Source organism: Leopardus geoffroyi, chromosome C3 (genome assembly GCF_018350155.1).
Source record: "Leopardus geoffroyi isolate Oge1 chromosome C3, O.geoffroyi_Oge1_pat1.0, whole genome shotgun sequence".
Taxonomy (NCBI): domain Eukaryota; kingdom Metazoa; phylum Chordata; class Mammalia; order Carnivora; family Felidae; genus Leopardus; species Leopardus geoffroyi.
This window is the reverse complement of record NC_059338.1, coordinates 125,371,347-125,398,257: the sequence shown is the minus strand read 5'-3', so window position 1 is coordinate 125,398,257 and position 26,911 is coordinate 125,371,347. Positions and strand designations below refer to the sequence as shown.

At 43.2% G+C, this 26,911-nt stretch overlaps 1 protein-coding gene and 1 long non-coding RNA gene across 2 annotated transcripts in view; both read right to left on the bottom strand.

Annotated features, from left to right (window-relative positions):
• Positions 1–427: 427 nt before the first annotated feature.
• Positions 428–5,447, bottom strand: LOC123586007. Its single transcript, XR_006706535.1, has 2 exons — positions 4,074–5,447; positions 428–3,169 (listed from the first exon to the last, which is right to left on the bottom strand). It is a non-coding gene; the product is annotated as an uncharacterized LOC123586007 (long non-coding RNA).
• Positions 5,448–9,988: 4,541 nt separating this feature from the next.
• Positions 9,989–26,911, bottom strand: part of MRPS28 (mitochondrial ribosomal protein S28) — a 208,858-nt gene continuing 191,935 nt past the window's right edge. The window contains exon 3 of the mRNA XM_045454811.1: positions 9,989–10,130. Coding sequence (XP_045310767.1) covers positions 10,004–10,130 — 127 coding nt within the window. The 3' untranslated portion in view covers positions 9,989–10,003. The remainder of the gene's footprint in view (positions 10,131–26,911) is intronic.

Sequence of the window (26,911 nt, the reverse complement as noted above, 5' to 3'; positions counted from 1 at the left end):
AATTAATAAACCATTAAAAAAAATTAGAATAGACAATATGAATCAAGAACCTTAAAAATGTTTATGACTTATGACCTACATATTCTACTGCCTAAAATCAGTTATAAATAAGAAACCAAAAATACTGGAAGAAAACATAAAAATATTAGGTATAATTTTTTAAATGTTTTATTTATTCTTGAGAGAGAGAGAAGGCATGAGCAAGGGGGGAGCAGAGGGAGAGAAGGACACAGAATCCAAAGCAGACTCCAGGCTCTGAGCTGCCAGCACAGAGCCCGACGCGGGGTATGAACCCTCAAGCCACAAGATCATGACCTGAGCTGAAGCCGGATGCCCAACTAACTGAGCCACCCAGGCGCCCCTTAGGTATAATTTTTAAACTAATTGTTCAATAATAGAAAAACAGTGAAATACCATACAACTGTCATAAATTTTTACAAAGAATTTACCACCACATGGGAAATATTTATAAAGGTAAGTGAAACAAAATTCAGAACACAAAATTGTATCTATGCTTTGATCACAATTATGTCAAACACAACCTGTATACAGAATAAAGGCCTGGAAGAAAACAGACTAAAATGTTGATAGTAGCTATCTAGTTGGGGCCATTGGTGATATTTTTCCCCATATACTTTGCTATATTTCCATATTAAGCGTATATTCTTTTACAATTATATAAAGTAGTCTGTATAAATTCTCTAATTTTTCTGCAAAATATTCTATGATTCCTTCGACTTTAAAAGACGTGATTTGCATTTAGTTCAGAGCTGCAATAGATTATTACATAACTGATTTATAAATGTGTCAAAAGCCAAAGGGAAGGAGAAATAATCGTCCAGGAAAAACTTAGAAAGTTTCTGAAAATTCCTCCATTTGAATATCCTTTTCTTTTTGATGCTCTTGTGTGGGAAAGAGGAAGCATCAGGAAGTGATGTTGAACATTTTAGCTGATTATAAGTGCTAGAAAGGCAAATTAAGCCCTTCCCTTTAATTGGCTGTAATCAGTTAAACAAGGTAATAGACCACCTGTGGCCGAGATGGAGCCAAGTCTTAAGGAGCCCCTGAGACCACAGCTTTGGCACTGAGCTGCCCTAAGGTCGGCTGGGATGGGCTTTTGATTCCATATCAAGTTACTCAGGCTATGCCACAAAGAAACATTCAATCAAAACCTGAGTGTATGGTTTGGTTTAGAATGTGTTGATAAAAGAAAGAAAAGTATAAAAGTTTTAAAAGAAAAAAATAAAGATATATATATATTCAACAACCAAGCAAGTAAAGAGCATTTCCTATATGCCAAGTGCTTTGCTAAGCACTTCACATCTAATTGACTTATTAACAAGCCTGTGGGATAGATTCTATTAGTATCATCATAATCATCCCTAGTTTACAGATGAGGAAACTGAAGCACAGAGTAAGATTGATTGGGTCACACCGCTTGTAGTTGCACAGCTGGGACCTGAACCCAGACAGTCTAACTTTATCAACGACACTCCCAACCACTACACTACACTACTTCTCAAGATCTCGCTCGAGTTATGCCTTACTAGTTAATTGTGAATTCCAAGCGTACCATGGGCTAGACCTTGCATTCGGAGCCAGTATCTGCAGTATATTCCTACCTCCTTAGGGTAGGATCAACTTACAGAAGCAGCATTTGGGAAGTGAAAAAGCCAACTAAAGATGAATCATCAAACCTAAAATTGCCAGGTGACAACAAATGTCACACTTTACTCATGCACCATCTCATTTGAGTTTGGGGCATGACACTGAGATGATTTAGTGAGGAGCAATTAAGTGAGCACTCCTTTGGAAGCCGAAAGATGTTCACATGTGGTTTGGCCACAGTGTGGCAAGACCACTTCTCCCACAGCTAGGATGGAGTCTGGGCTGGCAACAGAGGAAGGCTCCTAAAAGAGTGCATCTTGGGCCCAGACTCTTCTTAGCTAAGGATGGGTCCTCGGAAATTCTCCAGTCATCCAAGTATCCTTTGGACTCTTGTATGACATGAAAACAAATATGAGGATGCAAGTCTAAAAATAAGTTCGTCATCTTCTCCCAAAACCAATTCTTCTTCCCAGATCCCTTAATCAGTAAATGGCACCACCATCACCTAGTTGCCTTGGTTTGTGAACCTCGTGGTTGGCCTCCCAACATCCACTCCACCTGACCTCCTCCACCTCACCCCCCGCGATTGTAAGTCCACCTTGGTAGTCTTATCCCCCACGCTAGTGATTGATTGGTTTGAGGGTAGGCTGGTCTAAGTCAATCTAGGCCAAAGAAACAGAAAAAGCTTCTTTCAGACTTCTCAGAAAGAGGGGCCAGTTTCTCCCTCCCATCCTAAAGGAACAAAAACACATCACTGGTAGTGGCCCTCTGTTGATGTGATAGGAAACCAGCTTTAGGATGAAGCCAACGCTGTGGAAGGCAGAATGGAAAGGCAAGGAATGTTGGGCTGATGAACTCATAAACCCCCCAGCGGATCCTAACCTTATTAAGTCTTCTGTTGTTTGAAAGAATACATTTCCTTTGTTTCTGCCCAGTGAGGAAGGGTGTCAATTATTTGTGATGGAAATCATCCTCACTGATCTATTTTGCACATCCAAACAAGCATCAAGTTCAGTCCATTCTCCTTCCTAAATGTTTCAAAAGCCACACACCCCTCCCCATCCCCATTTCTAATAACGATCCTTTCAGGCCACCTTTGACATCTCATCCGAATTACTGCAAAGCCTCCTTTTATCAAAATGCCTGCGTTCATTTGAATAGGCCTTAAGACAAAGTAAGAAAAAGAATGTGAAAGGTTGAGGCTATGGCAGGCGCATCAAGAATTTCCTCACCTGGTCATACGTAGGGTGAACTTTGAATGCTGCCATACCTCAACCCGTCCCAAGAGACATCGCAGGAAGCACCCCCCCATTCTGGGCTCTTCTGACCCTGTGGACACTGTCCTGAGTGGATGTCAAAACCACCTACCTGTGGTCCTGTCACTGCACTCAAATCCTTATCTGTGGTAGGTCATTTTCCCGGTCTGTCTGCTGCCTCCGCAGAAACCCCAGATGACACAGCCTCAGTTAGTCCAGGGTACGGTTCTCGGCAGCCTTTGGACCTGGACCAGCCATTACCATCCGGCTTCATTTGGGTGTCCACTCATATACACTGGAGCCACCTGGCCAGGAAACATGGTTATTTCTGTCAGGGCTGATCTCAGTCCAACTCTACAAACACTCATTGAGTGCCTTCTCCATGCTGGGAACATGCTAGGTCTTAGGACAGATAGGGAGCATGTCCTGCTCTTTGTACCCCACCATCTGACACATAGGGTGCTCCAAAATATTTAAGTGAGTCATGGAAAGATTCAAGGGCAAATGTTTTAGTGTGCACTCCAGCGACTCACAATCTATTGAGAAGATAAACCCAAAGTCAGGCTACCACAGGGCTCACTGGTACATAAAATGCAACAATAGTCCATCCTGAGGCGTCAAGCGGTGTTCTAAGAGCCGATATATATTCACTTATTTAATCTGCACAACTCCTGGTGTATGCACTCGTGTCATCCACACTTTACGTAGGAGGGAACTGAAGCTCAGACAGGTCAGGTAAGTTGCCCAGAATCACCCAGCTGGTAATGTGAAGAAGGTGAATTGGAGAATAGGGAAGGGAAATGTTTATTTAGCCGGGAATCTGGAAACTTATCATGGGAGAATGGGTTTTAAGCTAGACGTTCAGGGAGGAGTAGTAGGTCTTCAACCTGCTGGTGGGGGGTGTATATTCCAGATTGGAGAAGAGCATGGGTGAAGACTTAGACGTGGACATTGCAGGGTATATTCTGAGGACAACAAATAGTCACCCACGGCTGAGTATAGGGTGTACAGAGGAGGTGTCTATGGTGGGAATTGAGACTGGATAGGGGGTGGGCAGCTCAGTCGTGGAGGGTCTCTAATGGCGCACCCAGCTATCGGTCCTTCCTGTTTCAGTCCATCATTTGTTCTGGATTCTCCCATCCCTATTCAACCCAAATACTCCAACTGAGGCTTCCCCAGTACCCACGTTCAGGGTAGTCCCTAATTTACCTAAGCCAAACAACATTTTCCATTCCCTTGGCCACAAAGATGGGTTCGAGGTTGGGCCTGTGACCTAACCCTGTCCAATCCAGTGAATCTCAAGATTCTTGCCCAGCACCGTGAGACAGCACTCTCTCTCTCTCTTTGAACGCAGTCAGCACAGTCCTACAAGCTGTTGGCTTCTTCTTGAAGGCTGGAGCCAGCTCCCACCGGTACAGGATGAAGCTGGCATTGTGGGAGGTACAGCAGGGAGACACAAAGAAACTCTGTCCTGAATTACATCACTGGGCCCCAGGATTAAACCATCCAGTAGTCAGTCCTTCCATCTCCGGACCTTGCCGTCACGTGAACCTAAAAAGTAGATATAATACAAATATAAAAAAATAAAATAAAAAGCTTGAGTCAGGTTTTTTTTATTATTTGCAACATCAAGAGGGCTAACGCATAAAAGTCTTCATGTGGTTTTAAAGTATTATTCTGGGAAGTGGTTTAGAAAGGTCATGTGGTGGCCATGCAGAGGGTAAAGTGGTTAGAGAATCTCGAAGCAGAGAGGTAGCTAGAGGCCACAGCAACATGCCCAGTGAGACTTAATGGAGCAAGAATTAAAGCATTGACAGTGGACATAGGGGAAGATGTGAAAGAAGATGCATTTGTGCAACAGTTATTTAAAATGGGCTAAGGGGGCGCCTGGGTGGCTCAGTCGGTTAAGCATCCGACTTCAGCTCAGGTCATTTGAATAGGCCTTAAGACAGGGTTCCTGGATTCCAGCCCTGCATCGGGCTCCGTGCTGACAGCTCAGAGCCTGGAGCCTGCTTCGGATTCTGTGTCTCCCTCTCTCTCTGCCCCTCCCCTACCTGTGCTCTCTCTCTCTCTCTCAAAAATAAATAAACATTGAAAAATAAATTTAATAAAAAATAAAATAAAATAAAATGGGCTAGGAAATTCATCTGGGACTGAAACCTTCATTTATCCTATGTCATTCTATAGCAATAAATGCTTGTTTTGGAAAAATAACTCCTAAGTTGTCAGGTCCCTGAAGTCTGTTTCTTCCTCTCGCCCTGCAGAAGGGAGACAAAGGAAAAGAGAGTTGTTAGTTATTGTCCCGTTATCTGACTTATGTTTCCACTTCATGCTATTCATTCCTTAATCATATTCCACACTAGATAGCTCGTCATTTCAGATGTTTCTAGCCTTCAGAAATGTGCAGCCTGCTATTACATCCCTCATAATTATCAAGTAGCCCAGTTCCATTTATTTAGCTCCTTTAAATCTTTCTTCATATTTCAGGGGTGTCAGGGTGGCTCAGTCGCTTAAGCATCTGACTTCAGCTCAGGTCATGATCTCACGGTCCGTGGGTTCAAGCCCCGTGTCCGGCTCTGTGCTGACAACTCAAAGCCTGGAGCTTGTTTCGGATTCTGTGTCTCCCTCTCTCTCTGCCCCTCCCCTGCTTGCACTCTGTCTCTGTCTCTCTCAAAAATAAATAAACATTAAAAAACTTAAAAAAAAAATCTTTCTTCGTATTTCAGTGCTTTTTAACTCCTCTGTGTAAAGGAACTATAATCACAGTTCCCTCCACTGCATTTCACAGCTCCTGAGTGGCAGCGGCCCAGTGTGCACAGCATGCTGGGTGTGTGCGGTCTCAGCGGGAAGAGCGGCATGGGACCGTGTGCGGCCCTGAGCATCAAACAGAAGCCTTGAGTGGATGAATTCTTGTACTGGGTCTAGCTCTGCCCGGCTGCGTGATGGAGGAGAGGCCACTTAACCTCTGAGTCTTAGTATCTCAGCTATAGGACGGGAATGATTCTTATCCCATTAGGAGGCTCTCGTCTACCATCGATTTATCCCTTCCCATCTATTCCCCAAGGAAGATGAGGGCAGATAGGGATGAATCAAGGACCTATCCCTGGGCCGAGTGCTGAGCAGTGAAGACAGTCTCACTCTCGGAAGAATACTGATCTTTTTCAATTGCAAACCCTTCAGGGCCAGAGACTCAGGGCTGCCCCAGGCTACTCAAGCTTCTTGGATTCTTGGAGCTGTTCTGCTCTGAGGAGATGAAAAGAGCCAAGTCGGCTCTAGGCTTAAAAGGAGTCTCCTTTTCCTCTCCTTTGCTTATCTCCCATTTTCTTGGACCATTCTCTCCTTGGACTCAGAGCAGGAGAACAGAGGGCTGAGAATTAAGTGCAGCTTGCTGGCAAGCACTGAGAAAGAGCCTTGGCCTACTTATGGCATTGCTGTTTCTGCCTGGTCACAAGGAGCCCTCCCAGCAGTCCAGCCTGGCTCCCGGGGGGACGCACCGGTATTCAGAGGCAAAAGCCTTGTGCTAACAGAGGCTTTGAATTCACCGTCACTTGGCTTCAGCATATATATATCTAGGAACAGAGGCAGGACAATATTGAAATTCTAGCCTCTCTCAGCCTTTTTCTAACTCAACCAAACTAATAGTAGTCTTTAAGAGCACCATCTTACAGGATTATTATGATGATTAAATAAGATTGCACAAAAGGAAATTTTTGAACTCTCCAAAAATAAGTAATAATCTCGAATTCTAAACTCTTCCCTATTCCAGTTTCCTCATTTGTTAAATGTTAAAAGCTAGTCATGAAGCATTGGCGGATGGCTAGATGAACAAGAAGTAAAACCCAACCAAATAACCGTGTAACTGAGAGCAGATCTCTTTGGGATTTCTCCAAGGCCTCATCGTGAGGATACGCCAGGTGTTGCTGCCCCCGCTTTCCTTCCCCAAGGGGTGCCTTTGCTGAATGCTGTGCCTTCAAGGGGCTGAGTTGCTCGCCCGTCTTCTGTGCTCTTAGTTGGAGATCTCCAGGTGATTCCATAGCAGGATCTACACCAGAGGTGGAAAGAAAGGGGCAGAGCACGAGTTCACCCCTTGCCCGAGCCACCAGTCCCGACTGCCACACGGCAAAGGAGTGCATGCACAAAACTAGCAACTGAGAAGCTGACGCCATCTCTGAGGAAAATCACAGTGGAGGAGGACAGCGGACTCGCTGGCACTTGTCAACCGCCCTGCAGCCACATACAGGAAAAACTTCAAGGCACGGGCCCCCCAGCAAGGGGTCTTCTCCCGCATGTCGCTTGTCATTTGTTGGTCCCACAACTACTTTTCAAGCATCTACAATATGCCAGACCCCTCTAGGCTCTAGACATGTATCAGTGAATAGAAAGCCCTCGTGCCTGCCCCAGTCCCAGAGCCACAGTGAGAGGAACCCTCCCACTCAGGTTTAAGCTTCCTGAATAGCGAGGGATCCGGATTTCCCATTTCCTCATTCACGAACCTTAAGGACATCTCTTACTTAAGAACACTAGCAACTAACACTAAAAACATTCATTTTTCTCAGCATAACACCATCTAATAACATACTGACAACAGACAGTTCTTCCAGTTAGCAGGCCTCCGGGCCTGCCCAGCCTCGTGAGGAGGTGCCATGGGCTCCTTCCTGCTAGCCTGAGGCCAACTGTTGCCTCTCTAAGCAACCAACAAAATGGCACTCCAAATAAATTCTTTTGACTCAGATTATCTGTCTGACAAAAGGAAGCTAAGAGCAGCAGCTGGGGTGGGGGAGACTTCTATTAGCATTTTAACGTACAATGGACTTTTTCTGTCTATTTTTATGGGCCGGACTCAAAAACATCACTTGATTAAATTCACATTTCTCAGATAGGCAATTGTAATCACCCCTAACTAAATTCTAACAAATTCCATTCTGTCACAGAGTCCGAATCGCTGAGCTCTACTGAACTTCTCTGTGTGATGGGTGGGGACGCCAGCAGCTCATCAGGCGGAGAGGCTTGACTTCACACCCCATCTCCTGCCCCCTCACCTGGTATGATTCTGGAGCACAGGGTCCACAGGCTAAGCCTGCCTGGAGCAGCCCTGAGACAGGAAGGACATCAATATTCTCTGCAGGACGCCGGGCCCTGATGTGCTCCAGCCACCCCCACTGCAGGGTACGGTTTCAACCCCAGTGCACCACGTAATTCACTCAGTCAAAAGCTACCCGGGGCTGTGGTTTCAAAACTAATGGCCAAAGCCACACAACTTCACAGGTTATGAGCAACGTTTCTTAAAGAGACGAAAAAGAATGTAGTAGAAAATATCAGAGTGCATTGCACATAGTAAGGTTAAGTAGTGTTTCGTGACACTTGTCCTTCCGGTAGGTAGGTGGATAGGTGGTACATCGTTATTGTGGGTTGGGTCGTAACGTAGAATGAATTTCTACTGAGAATGCCGGTCGAAGTGGACAGACGATGGGCAAGTTATGCTCTCATTACTATTTTTTTTTAATGTTTTTATTTATTTTTGAGAAAGAGAGAGAGAGACAGAGCGTGAGCAGGGGAGGGGCAGAGAGAGGGGGAGACACAGAATCCGAAGCAGGCTCCAGGCTCCGAGCTGTCTGCACAGAGCCCAAGACGGGGCTAGAACTCACAAACCGCGAGATCATGACCTGAGCCGAAGTCGGAGGCTTAACCGACTGAGCCACCCAGGCGCCCCTCTCATTACTATTTTTGAATGAAGATATAATTGGCACATAACATGATATTAGTTTCAGGTGTACAACATAATGATTCGGTATTTGTATGCATTACAAAATGATCGCCACAATAAGTATAGTTAACATCGTTACAAAATTTTTTTGTTTAGGGGCACCTGGGTAGCTCAGTCGGTTAAGTGTCTGACTTTGGCTCAGGTCATGATCTTGCAGTTCATGGGTTTGAGCCCCACTTTGGGCTCTGTGCTGGCAGCTCAAAGCCTGGAGCCTGCTTCAGATTCTGTGCCTCCCTCTCTCTCTGCCCCTCCCCTACTTATGCTCTGTCTGTCTCTCTCTCACTCTGTCTCTCAAAAATAAACTCTCTTGAAAATAAATGAACATTAAAAAACATTAAACAATTAAAAAAAAATTTTTTTGCTTATGATGAGAACTTTTAAGATTTACTGTCTTAGCAATTTTCCAGGATACAATAGAGTATTATTAACTGTATCCCCTATTCTGTACATCGTATCCCCAGGACTTATTTGTTTTATAACTGGAAGTTTGTACTTTTTAACCCCTTTTGCCCACTCTCCTCTAACCTCTCATCTCTGGAAACCACCAATCTGTTCTCTGTGTTCGTATCTCTTTATTACTGATTCCTCCCTTTTCCCATTTTGCTATTTTCAAATCTGTTTTTTTTTTTTTTTTTTTTTTTTTTCAGCGCTGGAGAATAAACAGTGTGCTTCACTTCTCATTTTCTTGTATTCATATTCCCCAAAACTATCAGTCCTACCTGGTTGGGATTTTTCCTGCCTTGAAGAGGTAATTCCAAGACATATTTTGCTTTTTAAGATGGGAGTAGCCTGGGTAAATAAGTGTCATTCACAAAATTCCACACATTTTGCAGAACTTAACAAACTTATTACACACACACACACACACACACACACACACATTTTTTCTTTTTCTGGTCAAGGTAGCAAATGGTAGAATGTTTTTAGGATTTGGCCTGAGATTCGTGAGAGTCCCATGCATCGTGGCACCCACCGCTTTTAGGCTGCTAGCACTCTGCATATTTACAAAGGCCCTCTGTGGCCATAGCCTGACTGACCCAATGGCCCTCCAGGATGTGCGGTGGCTGAAACAGATCCACTGGCAGTAACTTTGCTGCAGCCAATGGGTTAATCCTCCCTGAGCTGAAGCCTGACATGGTGTGAACCACGAGCTGCGCTCACAGCTGTTTTAGCATTTCATGAGCCTGACAAGAAGCATTTATGTCTGACCTAAAGCTCACCTGTTGCAACGTGACTCCACGTCATTCATTCACCCTGTCAGATGGTCAACAGATACTTTTCAAGCCCCTGCAGTGGGCTCACCGTTGCACGAGGCTCCCAGAAACCCAGGGTGCAGACGCTCAGAGCCCAGCCACGGAGACACCATGCTCATAAATCACAAGGCCAGGCTGTCACTTGGGTGATGAAGGCAATGGGACTCATTGTGCACAGGAAAGGGACAAAAAGGGTTGGCCTCAGGAGGTCTGTTTTGGCTCATGGTGACGCTGGTGATGACTCTGAAGCTGTGGAGATGGAGATGGAGAATAGTTAGCATCTTCCCCCCAAGAGTAATTTTCCCTAAACCTCTCCTTTGAGTCTCCGGTCCATATTCTAAATTAATTTTTCTTTTTATATCCACCTTTTAGCCCTTTCATCAATCCCATTATTGAAGTCTGTTTCTTCTCCATCTCTCCCTCTACAAGGTAGGAAGCTCTATGAAAGTAGGGACTTTATCTATTTTGTTCCCTGCACTTAGGACATTACCTGGCAGTTAATATTTGTTCAATAAATGTATGTAGTCCATTTTCCCTGGGCTTCATTAGGCTGAAGTGGGGGCTGGGACTAATGTTTAAAATGAGTTCATAGGATAAAACAAAACAAAACAAAACAAAACAAAACCAACAAATAAAATAAAATAAAATAAGAGTTCCTGTTACAAATTATGAAACAGACATGTTACAAATTATGAAACAGACATGTTACAAATTATGAAACAGACATCTCACTCCTACCCACCATCACAGTATCTCCATCCCTACCAGGTCTCTCCTGCTTCTTTCTGAGAGTTCCCAAAGATGCCTTTAGTATGCTCAGGAATTAGTTGCTATAGGTGTGGCCACCACACTAGAAATCTCAACAAGCTGAATGCGTTCTGTGTTCTGTGACACCCTCCATGCACCGGAGCCATGGCTATGAGCCACAAAGAAGGGGGAGGAACACCTCCCACAGCAATATAGCTTCGTGCTGTATATTTGGAGGATTTGTGATCAAAAGACTCCTTCCCATATTTACTTGCAGCTCCTTATTTTCCCCTGGATTCACATACGAGTCCGTGAACAGCTCATCTAAAGGCAAGGGGCAGTCTTCAGTATCCCTTCTCTCTGCAGAGCACTGAGACTGAACTTGTGAGCCCAACTCTTCTCTAGGGTAAGGGATTCCCACGAGGCTATTCAGTGCACCCTTACAAGAGGAACCGTTCGATTAGCCCATCAGCCATTACTAGGCACACCTAGACTCCAGTGACCATGTTCAACCTTGAACTTGAGAACCACCACTAAATCTCTTCTTTGAAATAGAAACTTGGGCTGGCATAGAAACTTATCATGAGCTTGACCAAGCCTGTATATCTGCCATTCATATTTTACATAATATTCTGGAGCTTGTGTGTGGCCAGGAAGTTCAGTGAATTAGATCACAAATCCAGATGACACGGCCAGTGGCTAAATCCTGTGGGAGGACACTTAGCTTTTCTCCAACTCGTGGACATTCTGCCAGTTGAGCTATCACAAAGGCAGCTTTGAGGGTGTGGAACTAACAGAAGATACCACCAATCCTACCAATACGGCTGCTGCGAATAGACCCAGTGTTACTCCTCAGATCAGAATAGTTCACTCCACAATGTCTCAACAGCATGCCAGTCAATTTGCACAGGATGCTTACAATTAAACTTTAATGATCTACTACCGTGTGAGTGTTTTATCCACAAAAGAAATGCATTTGTAACAAAGGCAAATCTCAGCTATTTTTTGATGGCTTATTCAACAATCAACCACTAGTTATTGACTGCCTACTGTGTGCTAGAGTTGCTTCTCGTCATGGTCCTAAACAAAAGATAACAAGGTCACCATTGTTATCCATTGTCATCCAAATGTTACACCATTGTGTAGCTTACTCTACATAAGAGCATACCATAAGTAAGAAAACAGATAAATAGCAAGGTAATTTCAGATAATCATAAGTTCTACAAAAAAAAAAAGTAAACAGGGCAAGATGGCATAAAAGGTGCCCGGTCTTAGCTGCCCCAGATCATTTACAGCCCCCATCTCCCTTGCATTCTCTAGTATATGTGGTGGGAAGATAAAATGCTTATGTTCCAGCATCCCTTACTGCTAGGGATAGTGTGACCCAAGGCCATGAGTCCAAGTTGAACACCCTGAGGAGGCCCTCCCTGCCCAATAAAATGCAGAACCACATAAGGAAAGACTTTGATGCTTTGAACTCTCCCTCCTTCTTGTTTGGGACCTAGACATAATTCCTAAAGGTACAGCAGCTGTCTTGTGACCTTGAAATGATAATCGCAAGGAATAAAGTCAAGATGTTAAAGATGGCAGAATAGAAAGTGAGAAAGAGTCTGAGTCCCTGATAGCATCATTGAACCTTGAACAACCTTGACCTAACTACCACGGATATCTTGATACGTGAGACAGAGACTTATTGGTTTAGGCCTGTACCAGGTTTATTCTTATTCATAGCCAAACACTTTCCTAATTGATAGATGGACATGAGGTTGTGGGTGGGAAGATATTCTAACCAAGGTGCTCATGGAAATCTTCTCTGAGAAGATGATATTTTAGTTGAGACCTGAATGATAAGAACGAGACAGTCATGTGATCTGGGAGAAAGAAACCTAGGCAGAAAGAAGAGCAAGTGCAAATGCCCTGAGACAGAAATAAGTCTGCTGTGTTCAAGGACTAGATTTCAATGTGCCTGGAGCATCACAACAAAGGGGACGGTGGCCATACTGGAGGTCTTAGAGGCATGCAGGAGCTAGACCACGGAGACCCTCAGAAGTCATGTCAAAACTCTTTTAATTTCAAAGAGATTTGAGATAGATGGGTTTGAGATACACTTTGGAGGGAAAGCCTTCCACAAGACTTCCTGCTGGATTCAAAGTAGGATAAGAGAAAACAAGGAATTAAGGACAACTCACAGATTTTTATCCTGAACAATGGGTGGAGCCATTACTTATGTAGGAAAGAATGTGAAAGATCTAGGCAGGGAAAGGGAATTGGAGTGCATATGGAGGACTGTGTACATATTAAGTTAGAGATGTCCATCAGAATTGAATTGCAAGGAGCAATGTTGTATGGAAGCCAGATCCATGAATCTGAAACTCCAGGGAGAAGTCAAGTCCGGAGTCAGAAGTTTGGAACCACCTACATACAAATGGCATTTAATCATGGCTATGGACGTGCTTTCCTGGCCAGAGAATGCAGATAAAGAAGGAAGTTTCAGCCTGGGGTATGTCGACATTTAGATGCAGAATGGAGGTGAGCATGCCAGCAAAGGGGACCGAGAAGGAGCATTCAAGGGATTCAAACAAAAGCCAGGAAGCTCCGAGAAAAGGGTGTTTTAAGGAGAGTCATTAGCTCTGTTGAATGATGCTAAGAGGCTGGGAAAGTGAGACAAAGAGGCTGTTGGATTAGTTCATCGGATGTATTTGGTCATCTTGCTAAGAGCAGTTTCGGAAGAGAGGAGAGGCTCCTGCCTGACTTGAGTGGCTTCAAGACAAAGTAGAGACCTCTCTTGAGTCCAGAGTAGCTCTGCTATGAAGGAGGGTGGAGAAAGGGGGCAGTGGATGCAGGATGTTTGGGTAAATCAAAGATCTGGGAGGAGTTGTTGGTTACAAGACAAGTTCTGTCTGGACAGCAAGGTAAATGGAGTGAGGTGGCAGGGTGTGATATTTATCGAGCTCCTAAGACATACTAGGCACTTTACAAATTCCAGTTCAATCCTCCCAAGGTGCCCATGAAGCTGCCATTTTTCACCTTCTTTAAGGACATGAGGGAGGCACTATAGCACACCCATTAGTACTGCAGGTTTGAGTCCAACAGAACCTGAACTCTGCTGTTTGTTAGCTGTGTGGCCTTAACTAGTTACTAAACTCTCTATGCCCCAGTTTCCTCATCTGAAAAATGCAGATAAAAGCAGTACCTACTTTAAATGATTGGTGTGAGGAGGAAAATAAAATCATCCATGTACACCAGGTCCACAAGCTTCACACATAGTAAGTGCTCAGTAAATATTAGTTCTTCTCAGAGATGGGAAAAGAGAGCCTCTGAGGTTAACTGTCTTCATTTATTGAACAAATATATTAAGATTCTACTTTTTGTTAAGCACCATGTGAGGCCGGGGAGTATAGCCACGGACAAGATACGAAGTGTCCCTGTCTTCATAGAGCTTAGAGTCGATGATGATAATCATAAGACTAATAAAACCAACAACAGCCAACATGTATTTACTGCGTGCCAGGCCGCAGAGTTTTCACAGTAGTGAGTAACAAAAGCAGAATCTGGCTTTCTCCAATTTGTCGTTCTATTATGTCATCCTTCCCAGGGGTATCATTTTACCAGGAGAAAGAAACCCAACTCCAGTGACATAATCCTGTGGTGTGAGGACATGTTATTGAAAGGAAAACATTAGAGGTGATGACTAACCTTCCTTGCTTTCTCCACCATTTCCCCAAGATGCTATCAGAAACAGGTCGTGAGGATTGTTTTTCTCTGCATCCTGCCACACGTCCCCTTCCCTGGTTTCTTCCCAAGTTGTTTAACCAATGACACAAATGCGACAGGCCCCGTGTCGCCTTTGGGTGAATCAAAGATAAGTGTTATGGGCTGAATTGTGGCCCCTTCAAAATTCATATGGTTGAAGTCCTAACGCCCAGGATCTCAGAAAGTGACTGCATTTGGAGGGAGGGCCTTTAATCAGGTAATTAAGTTAAAATGAAGTCATTAGGATGGCCCTACTCCAATATGTCTGGTGTCCTTATAAGATGAGGAGATTAGGGGCGCCTGGGTGGCTCAGTCGGTTAAGCGTCCAACCTCGTCTCAGATCATGATCTTACGGTTCATGGGTTGAAGCCCCACGTCAGGCTCTGTGCCGACATCTCGGAGCCTGGAGCCTGCTTCGGATTCTGTGTCTCCCTCTCTCTCTGCTCCTCCCCCACTGGTGCGCTCTCTCTCTCTCAAAAATAAATGAACATTAAAAAATAATTTTAAAAAATAAGAAGAGGAGATTAGGACACAGGTACAGAGAGAAGACCATGTGAAGACACAGAGAGAAGGTGGCCATCTGCAAGCCAAGGAGAGAGGCCTCAGAGAAAAACCAGCCCTGCCAGCAGCTTGCTCTCAGACTTCTGGCCTCCAGAACGGTGAGAAAATAAATTTCTGTTGTCTAAGCCACCCAGTCTGCGGTATTTGTTATAGCAGCCCTCGCACACTAATACAATAAGTAAAACACGCCACTGGGAGAGAGGGCAGAAGGGTCGGTGGGGGGAACAGTGCAGGGCAGTGGGAGGCAAAGCCAAAGACCAGGGAACTGAGTACTTAGAGGAGAAACTGAGGGATTGAGCAAGGGCTGCGGGCTAGGGAAGTGAGGACAGGAAGGAAGGAAGTGATGGCGTAACAAAAACAGGAGAGTTTCTAGGACTAAAAAATATCCCATTTCAATATCCCCTGTTAATTCCTCACTAGATACTTCTCTTGTACTGTTTCACATAGATATTTAAAAGTGAGACTTATAGGCAAATGAAGCACAGGCAGGAATTTGATCTGTTGCAGTGCTTAAATAGATCATGCTGAGAATACATGGCAGGCGCCAATGGTACAGGTGTGAAGGGGGTGCACTGCTCCTCACAGACATCAGAACTCATACGGTCAAGACAGTCTTCCTGGAAGGCCGGGTTTATCGCTGGGTGCCGCGGTTACCCACGGTATTTGTCACCTTCTCTCTGTACTTTCCAACCTGCTCAGCTGTACCACGTTATCGTGCTTTCTCCGTAGGTTTGATCTTGGTGGGTTTCATGTTTTTAGAAATAATCAAAAATCTTTTAAGCATTGCTTGGTTGATGAGGTCGTTGACCAAACCGAGAATTGTACTTTTGGTCAAAAACGAAATGACATTAAAAAAAAAAAAAATGAGACTCATTGGAGAGGACTCACCGACTACTTGAGGACAAATACAGGGGGAATTCTGAAACTGTCCTGAGCAGGACAATGTAAACAGGAGTGTGTTCTCCCAGGATGAATATAGGGAAAGACAACAATCCTTCAAACAAATTAACTGATGTATTTGTTTAAAATCTCATCTCCTTTCTTCAACGTGACGCCTGACATGTTGCATTGACAACCTCACATATTACACTGGAGAATCCCATGCCTAAGCTAACAGACACAATGTACAAATGTGCTAACGGTAACACACAAATAAGAATATGTACCAGATGTCAACAGTGAATGGAAACCTGATCTCAATTTAATAAATATTCTTCATAGAAAAATACATCTGACCAAGAAAAAAAAAATCTTTAAAATTCCATCTTTAATATTGGGTTAGAGGAGAAATAAAATGTTCTTTCTTATATTCAATACATTTTCATTCAAGATACTGTTTTGCTAAATTGCTCGAAGTATAGGGGAGAGGATAGTAAATGCTTGTAGGGAATAAGTCTAAGGTAAATTTACAAAAAAAAAAAAAAAAAAAAGAGCATTTCTCCTCTCAAAAGAAGCTCCTTCTTAAAAATTAGAGAGGGAGGGAGCCAAACCATAAGAGACTCTTAAAAACTGAGAATAAACTGAGGGTTGATGGGGGGTGGGAGGGTGGGGAAAGTGGGTAACGGGCATTGAGGAGGGTACCTGTTGGGATGAGCCCTGGGTGTTGTATGGAAACCAATTTGACAATAAATTTCATATTTAAAAAAAATAAATAAAACTGTAATGGAAAAAAAAAAAAAAAAAAAGCAGCTCCTTCTTATCACAGTATCAAGTCCTGATCAAGGAGTCAGAAATTTTGACTAATCCAGAATTTTGGTCTCACCCTGTCACTAAGACACTGTGTATTCCTAGGCAGGTCCCTTAAAGACCCTCTTCAGCTGGAGCCTGTTTCCGATTCTGTGTCTCCCTCTCTCTCTGCCCCTCCCCCGTTCATGCTCTGTCTCTCTCTGTCCCAAAAATAAATAAACGTTGAAAAAAAAAATTAAAAAAAAAAAAAAAGGGGTGCCTGGGTGGCGCAGTCGGTTAAGCGTCCGACTTCAGCCAGGTCACGATCTCACGGTCCGTGAGTTCGAGCCCCGCGTCGGGCTCTGGGCTGATGGCTCAGAGCCTGGAGCCTGTTTCCGATTCTGTGTCTCCCTCTCTCTCTGCCCCTCCCCCGTTCATGCTCTGTCTCTCTCTGTCCCAAAAATAAATAAACGTTGCAAAAAAAAAAATTAAAAAAAATAATAATAAAATAAAAAAAAAAAGACCCTCTTCAGCTCTCACAACCTCAAGATTAGAAAAAGAGTCACACAGTCTACCAAGTGAGTCAGCCAGGTGCCCCTCCCTACCTCTCTCTTATCTGGGCTACAAAACTCCCTTTTCTAGGCTATAGGAAGAAATGAGCACCTTTAGTCCCTAATCACATGAAAGCATGTCATTTCTTTCTACATAAAGAAATACCATAAAAGTTATACACCTTCGTTAACCTTCACATGTTAAATCATGAGAAATGATAATAAATTTGGTTCACTGTTATAAAATAAACTCCCTTCCTAGCCCTTTTGTCTGTTTGCTCAATTCAAAATTTGAACAGTATGATCAGTTTATATTTCTGGCATTCATATAAAATCAGTACTTCATAAATATGAATCATGCTATTAACTGCATGTATGCTGATGTTGTCTAATTACTATCATTTGCATACCACACAGCTCTTAAATAAGTCAAAAGACTAAAAGGAAGTTTGGAAAGTGCACTGCATATTTCGGTCTGCAAGTCCACACATTACAACCTGATCTTTAAACATAAGTAACTTGGGGCGCCTGGGTGGCGCAGTCGGTTAAGCGTCCGACTTCAGCCAGGTCACGATCTCGCGGTCCGTGAGTTCGAGCCCCGCGTCAGGCTCGGGGCTGATGGCTCAGAGCCTGGAGCCTGTTTCCGATTCTGTGTCTCCCTCTCTCTCTGCCCCTCCCCCGTTCATGCTCTGTCTCTCTCTGTCCCAAAAATAAATAAACGTTGAAAAAAAAAAAAAAAAACATTAAACATAAATAACTTGATCTTGAACATATGTAGGAGAGACTTTCTACTTTCTAACCATTCCCACCCTAGTCAGCCTACAAACTCAAGGAGAAACTCATAAATAACCCCATGCAATAGGAAGAAGATTATGAATTTGTTTTATTTCAAGCAGAATGAAGATATTTTGAAAACACTTTTTAAATTTAGAAGTCTTTTTTCACATGAACTGGATTAAATTTTTTTTTTTCTGTTCAAATGAGGGGAAACAATGGTGGTAAGTTTTCATTTAAATATAGAAAAGCAAAGGGGCGCCTGGGTGGCTCAGTCGGTTAAGTGTCCTGCTTCCGCTCAGGTCATGATCTCGCGGTTTGTGGGTACGAGCCCAACAATGGGCTCTGTGCGGACAGCTCGGAGCCTGGAGCCTGCTTCAGATTCTGTGTCTCCCTCTCTCTCCGCCCCTTCTCCGCTCATGATCTGTCTCTGTCTGTCTGTCTCTCTCTCTCTCAAAAATAAATAAACATTTAAAAAAACTAAATATGCAAAAGCAAATGGATCATGGAATGAAGATTATGACTTCTGTTTATATAATATTTGAGATAATAAATGATGTGAATCCTTGAGCATCAAAGCAATCAAAAACTACATTATGTTGCAAAGTAGCTTTGGTCAGTGTTTTTAATACTTGGATTCTAAGAAGGGTTGGCTGTGACAGTGGCCATCCACTACATAAAACTTTAAAATAACAGCAATCATATAATAGACCTGGCAGGGGCAAAGCCATTAAGAAATATGCTTGTAGGGGGGCCTGGGTGGCTCGGTCACTTAAGCATCCAACTCTTGATTTTGGCTCAGGTCAGGATCTCATGCTTCGTGAGATGGAGCCCCGCATCAGGTTCTGCGCTGACAGCACAGAACCTGCTTGGAATTCTTTCTCTCCCTCTCTCTCTGCCCTTTCCCCGTTTGCACACACATGCTCTCTCTCTCTCTCTCTCTGTCTCTCTCTCTCTGTCTCTCTCTTTCTCAAAGTAAATAAATAAAAACAAAAAGAAATATGCTTGTAGAAGTTATCAACAGAAACTATCTCCTTAAATGATATCCAGCTTTAACCATAGCAGTTTCTTCTGGAGGCAGAAGTCTTATTTTCTTCTTTCACAGTAATTTATTCTAAACCAAGAAGCCATCTGAGAATAGAAAAATACCCCAAAAATGTTTATTGTTCTACTCAGACAGAGAATCCTCAGTGAGGAAAACAACAAGAGTTAACAGTATACTCATTTTTAATACTTCTCGGGTAAAATTCCCTGGCTATTCTAACTTCCCAGTATTTCCTCCAAGTACATGTTGGTGGGTCCACAGCAGTTCTCAAAGTGCAATTTTCTGGACCAGGAACATCAGCATCATCACTAGGGAACTTACTAGAAATACAACTTGCCACATCTCACCCAGCCCTACTAAATTAGAAATGCTGGTGAGGTGCCCAAGGACATATATTTTGACAAGTCCTCTGGATGCTTCTTTTTAAAAAAAATTTTTTTTTTATTTATTTCATATTTTAGAGGAAAGAGAGAGACAGAGTATGAGCAGGGGAGGGCAGAGAGATGGAGACAGAATCTGAAGCAGGCTCCAGGCTCCATGCTGTCAGCACAGATCTTGAGGCGGGGCTCGAACTCACGAACCGCGAGATCATGATCCGAGCTGACGTCGGATGCTTAACCGACTGAGCCACCCAAATGCCCTGAGAAGTCCTCTGGATGCTTCTGATGCTCCCTGAAGTTTGAGAACCACTTGTCTCCAGCACATGGCCGGCCTGACGTTCACTCCATTCATTTTTCCTTCCTGCTAACGCCTTAAATCCCAATCCTCCTCAAGTCTGGCCCAGTTATTTCATCAAACTTTGACAACTTCCTTACTTGAAACAGCACCTAACATTTACATACCACAATTAAGTATCAACTGTATCTGAAGTGATTTGAGCCTGCGGTGTCTTATATTGTCCTCTACATTTTTTCTTACCTATGTCTGTTTTATCGTTTCAACTGAATTGAAAGCCTCTTGAAGGCAGGAACTATGTCTTATTTTACTTATTTTATTATTCTTCCCATAGCATCTGTCCGTGCTCATGGTCTTTTCTTCTTCCCATCAACTCCCATGTATCCAAGTTCTACCTACTTTTCAAGTTTGAGCTCAAATGGCACTTTCAATGACCTGCCTTCTCCTCTGCATGTAAGTATTTTCCTTCCTTGGAAAAACCAAAACTTTATATCTTTTTTGTTTGCTGCCTCATATTACAGTCATTCGTTTGTGTCTTATCTCTCTCATCATTGAAGATGGAGATAATTATTCTAAACCACTGGGTTTTTTTAACCACTCTTTAAAAAAAAAAAAAAAAGAAAGAAAGAAAATAATCTAGCATGCCTCAGGGTAGGCATGTATAATTAGTTTATTTTCCCCCAATATTTATGACTCTGATTTGGGGTAATCCGACTATTTACATAGGAAGTAACTCTCACATTTCAGAGATACAGATACTGTATTTCTCCTGGGCACATTGTGGGTCTGGAAGGGGGTCTGTGCGCTGGAGACAATTGTTACAATTTGTGTGGTCTAATAAGCGGTCTCAGAAGATTAGACATGAAGTAATGGGAATCTGCAGGAAATCGAGCCATAAGGAAATCGGGGCGACTTGAAGCCACATTGCTAAGGAAGAAAAGAGCCTCACCCCAGGGTAAGGACCAGTAGCAGAAGGCTTAATTGTTACCATGTCATGGTGTGAACCCACTGTGTCGCTGCCTGAGCTAATGGGAACCTGATGCAGCCAGCTTCCTGAAACCCGCCAGTCCTGACTTCAAACACGGGCAGCCCATCCTGCAGGATCAGGCAGGCTGGAGTCACAGGTTTATTTCCTCTCCAACAAAAGAGTATCTCCCCGCCCCCATCCCCACTCCCCCATCAGCGAAAATGGGCTACAGCCGCCACCCTGGCTGGGTTTGGGGACCACCCCTCCTGGTTTCCCCATTTCACACTTAACTCTAACCTCTCCCCCTCCCTCCATGAACCTTCCAGACTCCTCTGAGTAGCAGACCCAGGAGCGAGAGAAAGTTCACAGGTCGTTTGCCAACAAATCCCACTTGGCCAACTGGGAGTGCATACCAGGTTTTCACACTCGTGTAGTGAGATCAGGTGTTGAGAATTCATCCTTGATGGGAACGGGCAGTGCCAGCAAAGAGAATCGGTGAGTCAGCTGAAAACTTCGGGGTCTGGCTCTCGGGTTCCTGCCTGTGTTTTTCACTTGTTTTGCCACAGGTCTCTTAAGGAGAAAATGCCGAAGTAGCAGGCACAGAATCCTTCCGTTTCTGTGACTGGGAAAGTGTTTACAGTCCTCGGTGTCTGGGGTCAGCCCAAAGCCCCAAGGCAGGCAAGTATTGTACCAGGGGCCGTTCTGGAACTTAAAGCTTCCCGGGCTCTTTCTCTGACTCCAATTCCCACAGGCAGCCTTGGTGTTTTGCCTTTGCCGAGATTTCTGCAGTTCCCTTTTTCACATCCCTTATCGACATGTAAACTCCACACGAGGGTGAAAAGGTAGGTGTTTAAGATAGACGGCAACAGCTGGGATTAACTGCCTCTTAAAATGCTGTCTTAATGAAATGCATCTCTTTATAGTTGGGGTATTTGTAAGCACAGAATGAGAATGAAACCTGAGAAGATTATGTGATAACCAGACTATATCCTGTCAAGAGGGAGAGTGTTTCTCCAATAACACAAAGATGAGCTTCTAGATAGCCTACCAGATAGCCTCCTTCCGCCCAGCGTCTCCCATCGTAAATCTACATTCTTACCCCGGTTTTTTTGTAGATTTTTGAGGATAGAGCTCATTTCCCTGGAGAGACAGGCCTAAGGAAAGATCTGGAATGCCTCCAGTTAAAAAAAAAAAAAAAGCCACCATTCTGCTTAATCAACATTTGCTCCATCGGAATCAATATCCTGCAGAGGGTGTTCTTCATTGTTCTCCAGTCTGTTTGCAGGTGGCAGAGCAAAGATTCCGTACGTGATAAAGATTTGCTGAAAAGGAAAAGAAAATATTCCTCAGAATAGCAAACACGCCTCCCAAACGCTCCTTTTACCAATGAGCTTCCTTTTACGAGATGCTCTGTCTGGCTTTGCACACTCAAGAAACTTCAGTAGCCTGACAACACCTCTCTTCCCAGAGTTATCTACTGTTTCTCACTGAAAGGGCTCAGCCCTTTCCCATGCGTCTAAAAAGTTATTGGTCCTCTCTAAACCTTAATTTCTCTATCTTTGATCATAGTTCCCTACCCTGTAGTTTGTAGATGAAAAATAGCGTGTCTGAAATTACTAGCCCATGCTGGACAGTCAATAATAGACTCCCCTACTCTACTTAATTTATCCGCGAATAGAGAGGAGGCAGACAGGTTTTAGAATCAGAACTGGGTTCAAATTCTGACCACTTTTCATGAAGTGTCCGTTGACGAATCCCTTAACCTGGAATCCTCCCTGAATTTCAGTCTCCTCATCTATAAAAAGAGGATAACGATCTCTCTCCTCGTTTCAGAAAGAGCTGGTAAGAACCAAAGGGACAAATATAAATCTTGTAGTAGACAAGTATTGTAATTTGTATATTTACAAACCATAAAGCACATAAGTCTTGTGAATTATAGTCGTCAATATCTTCACAACTGAATAAAAATACCTTGAACGCTACTGACATCACAAATATACTTAAGAAAGCAAAGAAAAATATTGAGAAATTTTGAAAGCAATTATCTTGTTATCGTGTTAAAACCAGTCAAAATTTTTACTCTTTTTGTGGAAGGCTTTTCTAGAGAAGTTGTGCCAACTGAGATCACCAGAACTCATGCTCTTGAGCTACAAGGAAGGGATCCAGAAAACGAAGGTCTCTTGAAGTTCAAAATATATGGATACCCAGATAATTTATGAAACTCCAGTTGACTAGAAGATTATTTGTGTTTGTGGCACTCATCTTTCTCTGTTTGGGCTCCCTCGGCTTCCTGAAAGAGATCAGGGCATTCTGGGGTCCAGTGTAGGTGGAACAGCTGGAGATCCTCCTAGCCTCCTGGTGTCACAGCTTATCAGTGTTGACGGACAGAACACATAAGGCCCTGCCTGCCTTGCTGACCAAACAGAAACACACTCCTCTTTTTCTACTGGACTCTTTGTTTCTTGCAAAGGAAAGAGCAACTTCATTTATGACACTGAAATATGAAGCAATCAATGCATTCATGTCACCGGGCAATTTCCACCTCGGATGTCACTAACGTAATTCTATGACTTAACCCATTACTTTGGAGCTGCAAAGTCTAACCCAGCCAACTTTTGATCATCTTCAAAAGAAACAGCATAGACTTGATGAAAATCATACGCACACGAGACCCTCCTTTTGATTCAACAGGAAAAGAAGTGTGAACAGTCTATGAATTGAAGAATACACATATTAGATAAAACAAATACATATGATATAAATGGCATACGCCCCCCCCCCCCCCCCACACACACACAAACACATACAATCCATGATTGGTAATTTTAAAAGAAGTTAATCTCTGTAAATTTTGATTTGGGGCTGAATAGTTCAGATTTCCAAATATATATAAGATATGTAACAAGGTTTTAGTGGAATGCATTGCTTTTGTTAAGTTAATTTACATCTCAAATGAGAAAATATGCATAACCCTGAAGAAGTCTGAATGTACTTTCTCATAATGAGATTAATAAGTAAAAATCAAAGAATTCATTTACTGTTCATCCCGTATTTAGTCAGTACTTACAGTATACCAAATGCTGTGCTCCTACTGAACATACATTGACGAGTCAAACAGACTTGGTCCCTACCCTCTGCATCGGCATTCTGATATTAAAACGGCACGTGCAGCTTCACTGCCGTTGGTCTAAGGAAGGAGAGTCTGGTAGAAGAAAACTATCTCCACGCTTATGGTAACCTCCACCTTACACTAGACCAGAAGGCAGGAAAGAGTCTACTTTGTCACTTGTCAAGGCAAATCTGAGGCTGTCAGAGCAGCAGCCTGGCATAACCATTAAGCGCACAGGCTCTGGAGTCAAACTGTCTGGGTTGAATACTGGCCTCCCCTCTCTAGTTGTATGCTCTTTGGCAAGATACTTGATCTCCCTGTAAATCTGTAAAAAAGGAGCCATATTAATACCCCCCTCCTAGGGCTATTATAATGATTAAGTCAAAACATATAAAGTGGTTAGAACAGTGCCTGGAAAAGAGCAGGTGCTCAATAAATGCTGGCAATTGTTTTTCATATCTGACCTCATCTCCCATCAGGGCTCTGCACACAGCCTGGGGTCCGGGCAGGGTTACCTCCACTCTTCACATCTGCCACAATTTCCCTGGCCTGCCCTCTCTCCACAGTCCCTCCGTCCTTGTACACATGGTGTTCCATCAGCCTGGAGAACCTTAGTGTGTCTTTTGTTCGCAGCAAACTTTTCATGTATCCTTCAAGGCTTGGTTCAAACTCACTTGCTCTGGAAAGATCTCCTTAACCCCCAACTGCCAGTGGTTGGGTGTCTCTCTGCTCTGCTTGGCTAACAGCTGTGCATAATTCCAATTCTCTAACACACACTGGATTTGGAGTGCGTACTTGTGTGTTCCATCCCACCAGATGGGGGCTGCTATGAAGCCATCGAGAGACTCAATCAATCTTTGTTAAATGAACAAATAAATTAGTAAACTGATGGAGAGAGGAAGGAAGGAAGGAAGGAAGGAAGGAAGGAAGGAAGGAAGGGAGGGAGGGAGGAAGGGAGGAGGGAAGAAGGGAGGAAGAATGGAAGGAAGGAAGGACCCCTGGAACAACCTAATTGGGACATTGAATTGTAACTTGTGGGGCAGGCAGTGAGATAAGCTCCCTGAAGAGCTCTGAGCCTAATGATTATTGCCTCCTGCAGACTCTACAGTGCTCTGCTACTGGCCTGAAGACATTAAGGGCAACCAGAGATTGAGCTAAAAGCAGGGAGCAGCTAACTTTTTATATGACTTTACCCTCCACAAACTCTGACCACACCAGAGACCTATAAGCAGTCTTAACATAGCATCTGCACCAACCCTCTGTCTTTAAGCACATGAATGCCTGCATTTCTCAAGAGGGATGGTTACCCATAGCTTTTTTCACATCTGGAAAGTGCACAGTTCCCCTTGGTAGCACTTGCTTTGGGATACTTCTCAACAGAAATGACATTTCTAAAGCTGCAATTCAAGCCCATGATTGCTGTCCTCAAAATTAGTTCACTTTTCATTCTCTGGTTCACCAACAGCATGTCATTTCGATTAACTATTTGTACTCCCAACAAAGAAAGAAAGAAAAAGAAAGAAAGAAAGAAAGAAAGAAAGAAAGAAAGAAAGAAAGAAAGAAAAGAGCTTTCCACTACCAAAGACCCCAGGCACGTTAACTCTTTCCAAACACTCACACGCCAAGAAGGGAGAGGGAAAATATTATGTTTGAATATCATGTGGACTAGAGTGCTGTAATGAACCAAAAATCACTGAGAACTCGTTCACTGAGATCTCTGAAAAGGGCAGGTATTGTGTTCATTGGCATAGAAATTTCAACTAGCAAGAGCTTTTAATTTCCCCAATCTGAATAGAAACAATTAAATGTTAGAAAAACAAAGTATAGTTTTTCAAGTTTCAAAACAGAGATCTCCATATCCTCTTATTTTCTCTCTCACCTTTCTTAGTCTCCCTCATGTGAACTCACTTTGGGCATGTAATGAGCTATACCCATATCTTGATGTCTGGTGCCCAAGGTGATGGGCTTCCATTTTAAGGTATAAGACTTTCTGATCACTGTCCTTAAAGAAGGTTCATTCTGGTACTCGCTTATTCATTCAGTAATTATGACTGGCCTAGGTCAGACGTTCTCCTAAGAAAAGGGGATAAGATACTAAACACAATCTGCCCTCTGCCCTGGGAAAGTTTTGACTAGTTTGTAATTTCCCGGTGGGAGACGATTTGCATGTGTGTACCTAACTTTAAATGAAAAAAGCATTTTGAAATTTTTCCACAGGAATTGAAAAAATTTTTGTAAGTAGGCTTCACACCCAGCACTGGGCCCAACGCAGGGCTTGAACTCATGACCCTGAGATCAAGGCCTGAGCTGAGATCAAGAGTCAGAAGCTCAACCAACTGAGCCACCCGGGAAGCCCAAGAATTGAATTTTTTATAAAATTTAATTTTTTTTCATTATTGAATAACTTTTTTTTTATAAAATTTGATTTTTGACGATACGAGATCCTTGCATCCTCTGGCATTGTATCTAGAATACAGTAGGTACTCTGCAAACATTCTTTTTCCCCCCACCATTGAAAATCAAGTCACGTTTAAGATGAAATTGGGGTCTTGATACTTCTGGCAAAGCATCAAATCTTACTGCACTGAGAAGCTGTCTAGTAGAGAATATAAAATCATGGTCTTTGGAGATGGCGTCATCTGGCTTTCAAAGCTGGTTCTCTCTGCCACTCTGTAAAGCAGTAGTGATGGAAAAGAAAGTTGCCTTAAGCATTCTAAGCCTTAAGTTCCTCATCTGAAAAATGGGAGAAATAGTATATATTTCATTGAGATGTAAGTTTACTTGAGATAATGTATGTAAAGCTTTTTTTCATAAAAGTCTGGCATCAATAGGAGCTATTATTTAATGTAAATAATCACCATCCCCAATATATTTGCTTTGGGGGAAGAGCATATATATATATATATATATATATATATATATATATATATATAAAGCGGGGGGGGGGGCGGATTTTCTTAAGGCAAAGCATGCCTATAATTTGCAACGAAAATCAAATCCAGAGTGGAGGACTGCGGAATTCTGGCAACCTGGTTATTTTTCAAGATGTATTATGACAACCACGTCTCCCCCCAGGAGTCTTCCCCTGCCCTATAGAAAGGAGTCTACACCACCACAGGCCAGTGCACACTCTTCCCAAGTGGTAGATGCAAATCTTGCTCTATTTTATCTAACTTCCTTATC